Source organism: Rhyacophila brunnea, unplaced genomic scaffold, assembly GCF_057557595.1.
Source record: "Rhyacophila brunnea isolate RB1 unplaced genomic scaffold, BYU_Rbru_1.0 scaffold_13, whole genome shotgun sequence".
NCBI classification, from domain to species: domain Eukaryota; kingdom Metazoa; phylum Arthropoda; class Insecta; order Trichoptera; family Rhyacophilidae; genus Rhyacophila; species Rhyacophila brunnea.
In genome coordinates this window covers 37,233,266-37,237,618 of record NW_028232785.1, presented here as the reverse complement: position 1 = coordinate 37,237,618, position 4,353 = coordinate 37,233,266, and the positions used below count along the sequence as shown (strand labels likewise).

The following is a 4,353-nucleotide window of genomic DNA, read 5'->3' as shown; positions in this document are numbered from 1 at the left end:
TGTAAAAAATATCTGTTATGAGACCTCTTCATGAGGCAGCCGAGATCCACATCGGATTGTAGGGCCAGTAAAAAATATAATTTTAACTGTACGCCTATACAAATATGATATAAATTATACATACATTCTCTGAATCCCCTTGATAAAATGATATACATCTGCTCGAGGCCAAAGTGCGGCAGGACAAAAGCAGAAAGTGCAAACTGCGTAGCCTGGTCGCGGTTTCTCGTGCAAGTTAGTAACAGTTCTCCGCACACAACTCCCGATTCTCTGTGTTGTTATTGGACTTGGATTGTAACCCTGAAAACAAATTACAAGACAACTGAATGAACTGATCTGAGAAAAATTTTCACCCTGCTGAATTAAGCGGATAGACAAGGTTCTTGAATTACTATTATGATTACTAGATAGATGGAGCAATGAGATCTTTTTAAAATTTATGTAGAAAGGATTTTATTCTTTTCGTCATAAATTTCATTTCATACTCATATGATATATGAAATTTATATCATAATATTTACATTAAGTATGTAATTTTATTAATCAGACATAATTATAGGTTCATATAATTTCTTCATGTTTTCTTTACAGACTTAACGGCCCACATGCTCAGCGTAGGTAAAAATAGAGCTTTTATGGTATTCTTTTTCTTTTTTCTTTCGACCATGTCCGATCCTAATAGGATCATATGGGCCTCCACAGAGTAGAGGTTTGTATTGACAGATTTTGTTTTTTAGGAGAAATGGATGTCAGCTATTTGCTCAACCTATTAGGTATATTCAGAGCATAATCCTGGACATTCCTTAAACGTTTTAGATAATCTATTTATATAATTTTGAAGCCTTATTACCCTTTATATTTATTTTAAACATTTGATGACTGCATAAAGTATTTTTATTACATAAAATAGTATTTTTTTAAACTTTTCGCTCTAATGTTTTAGAATATAGTCATATTTCGGTACATCCATGTGCAGTGGTATTAATATTTTTTTAGATTCATTATTTTTTAAACGCATTTACAAAACCATAAGTAAAATTAATGTTAACATTATATAGTGACATATTTACGATAAAAAATTATATTTAATAATCTTTGTGATCCCAAATTTAACAAAAATTAGGCATTTTATTATTAAAAAATTGGCACGATTAACACATTTGAAGATAATTCTAAAGAAACTAATTATAAGCTATGTCTTTGACCATTCAAATGTGATAAACATTCTACGAATAATGTTTGCTTTATAATAATTATTGACCTAAGAATAAGGTACTATTTTTTGAAATACGCCATATTTATTGGCATTTCCCAGTGGTTAAGCTACAACATACGGCCGTAGCCATAAATTGACAAATGATAAATGAAGTAGGGAGTAAGATCATGGTAATGCCCGTGTTTGAACATGTACCGATTTAAAAAAATATTTTTTTTCGGTTAGGTTAGATTATGGTTATGGCTACGGTCGTATGTTGTGGCTTAGCCACTGGGAAATGCCAATAGAAATGGCGTATTTCAAAATAATACTACCTTATTCTTAGGTCAATAATTATTATAAAGCAAACATTATTCGTAGAATGTTTATCAGTTGTCTAATTCATGTGCACTAGAAATCGTATCTGTGGATGATCAGGGTTAAATTATTGTTACACTATAATGGTTTTTCATTAGAAAAAATATTTTAAATATAAAATATTTTTTTTATGAGAAATGGATGTTTAGCCACTTGCATTACCAATTGGATCCAGAGTCATGAGTCATGACTATTTAGAATTTGAATATAAGATTGATAATGCAAAATTGCACTTGGCACATGGCATTCATCCGTAAATCAACAAAACTCAAAAAAACATGAGAATTAATGGATCTTTGATGAAATATGCAAACTCAATTTTGAAAAATTCTAGATATTCATTTTAACTGAATATTTAAACTATTTTAAATGAGAGATGAGTATATTCTCATTTCACAGATTGACGTTTGCTGTGAAAAATATTTAAAACAATGTAAGTATCCCAAACCTTGCTTTATCCTGATTATTTAGCTTCATAAAGCAATGGCCCATGCCGAAACGGAGACGGAGAACAGCCAGGCGGTTGGGGTTGGTTCTCAGAGTTTCCCTGTAGAAGCCAAGAGCGCTGCGGTAGTCTTTTTTATTGAAAGCGATGCACACTTTCCAGAACAGCGAGGGGATGTTGTTGGAAGATTGATTCACCACAAAATTGAATTGCGCATCCACCGTCCACCACTTTATCACCCTCCAACAAGCACAAGTATGCTCGGCCCAAAAGATTCTGCAAAAAAAAAAATACAGATGTACAGCATTTTCGCCGGTAAAGTAAATTCGGCTGTTGTATAATGAAAAATCAGTTGTTTTCATTTTGTTTTTCCAAGTCATGTTGTGAATGGATTGAACTTGTAAATTGTAAAGTTCACTTCATATTATTATATATAAAGAAATTTGAACAAAATTTGACTAGGTTGAATAAAATAGGTAATGAAAGTGGGTAGGTATCGTCTTACATGATCATACATGATGATTTTGTCGGCAGTGGTGTATAGGTTTGTGGCTTTGGTGAACAGATCCCGTTTCATGTTTATATTCTTTTCATGGTTAGCTTCCTGCACGCAGTATGTGGCGAGCATGTCCAGGCACCGCATCTGATCTTTCTCCGAGTTAGAATAATCGATGTTGGCCGCGGTGCGGCCCGCATCCAAGATTTTAATGAAGTCATCAGTTCTTTTTGTTTACGTACGGCACCTGTATAGAATACAAACATTTATATGAGAATACGCAATTTGAAAAATTGAAAGGACCCTCGCAAACGATGCTAATAGAAATCAAGATCCGACAGGTCCCATCCATTCATTCAAATATCATTCTCTCTGGACATAAAAATGTGGATAAATGTGGTTGAAAAATTAACCCTGCCTGCATCGCAATAAGGGTTATTGTTGTACAACATTTCTTTCCAAAACGCTAATATATATATATTATATTATATTGTAGCAAGTAGTTAAATATTAACTTTACCCACATTGCAAAAAAAGGATTATTCGAGATTTTTGAAAGATGTCTTTGACCTATTCTGCAAAACTTGCCCACTTTAATATTGTGATTTTGTATGAAACGGTGTATTATCATGGTACTTATATCAATGTATACAAATGAGTAAGTTTTAATACCCGCTCGGTTATTGTAACTTGGTTTCTATGGGGCACTATTTCTTTCAAAAAGTTTGAAACGTCATATGATGAGCAAGGTCTTTTTTCATTGAGGCATGACCATAATAGATTCAATTGGACTAGAAATCATGCATTCTTGCACGCCAATCGAGATATCGGGAAGATTCTACAGGTGTCACTCTTAGCACAGCTATGAAAAACGCCCAATGTTCGGTACACCATGGTATACGCTCGACTATGTGTGTCGAGATGTGGTGGTTGGCGATGGAGAAAAGCAAACACCATAGAGTAATCATTACCCATAAAAATTGATTAAAAAAGTATTCATTTAGTTATTTAGTAAAATATTAATATACCTACTCAAAAGGGTTCGCCATCCAGATTATAATTGATAGTTTTTTTTTCTACAATAGACTGTTTACCCTAGGAAATTGATGGTGACATTCTAACTTCATTACATTCCATGCGTGTATTCCGTGCGTGTATTCCATTATAACGAAACTATACATTCAAAACACTACATTATTATAAAATAAGTGATGGTTTATCTTTACACTATTATCAAAAATCAAAATGTTTCGAAGTCGCATGACCAGGCACCTGCAGTAGGTACGAGGAACTAAAGAATGACGTCATTACATTTTAAGCCTACTAGAGTAAAAAATAATTGCGCTGTACTTACCCGTGTTATGGGAATTCACCGTCTTCGAGCTGCATAAGAAAACTTGGGAAGCCCCGTAAGGAATTATTGCTTTGCCGTAATCTATTTTCACATTGCTGCAAAATTCATAATATATTATATTTTCTTATAACGAATAATCGTCAACTTAACCCTTTGTCTATTGTACGGTATAACGATACGCTACGGCCTACGCCAATCGATGTATGAAGCTTCTCTAAGTAACATAGAAAAATAATGAATCATTTCAGCGTATAGGCATGTGGGGCTTATAAAATTTATATCAGAAATACGACTTGGAAGTTAAAGGTTTAAAATAGTATACGATCACTTCGTTATAGTTTTTTAGATCTGCTAACTATCTATGCTGCTAACACATAAACAGTAAAAAATAATGATTCATATTATAACACAGCATAATAATTATTAATTATTAATGATTTGCTGTATTTTTTGCCTAACAACGATATTATGGGTCAATGAGAAAT

At 33.0% G+C, this 4,353-nt stretch overlaps 1 protein-coding gene across 2 annotated transcripts; it reads right to left on the bottom strand.

Moving 5' to 3' along the window:
• Positions 1–259: 259 nt before the first annotated feature.
• On the bottom strand, positions 260–3,649 carry LOC147077439 (RNA polymerase-associated protein CTR9 homolog). 2 transcript variants are annotated; one of them, XM_085941571.1, is made up of 4 exons: positions 3,543–3,649; positions 2,524–2,761; positions 2,022–2,294; positions 260–300 (listed from the first exon to the last, which is right to left on the bottom strand). In XM_085941571.1, exons 2-4 carry the CDS (start codon positions 2,529–2,531, stop codon positions 279–281), a joined length of 303 nt encoding a protein of 100 aa, XP_085797697.1. In that variant the 5' UTR covers positions 2,532–2,761; positions 3,543–3,649; the 3' UTR covers positions 260–278. The 2 variants fall into 2 exon arrangements, with proteins under 2 accessions (XP_085797697.1, XP_085797696.1); XM_085941570.1 differs by having other exon boundaries at positions 3,547–3,649.
• Between the last annotated feature and the right edge of the window lie 704 nt (positions 3,650–4,353).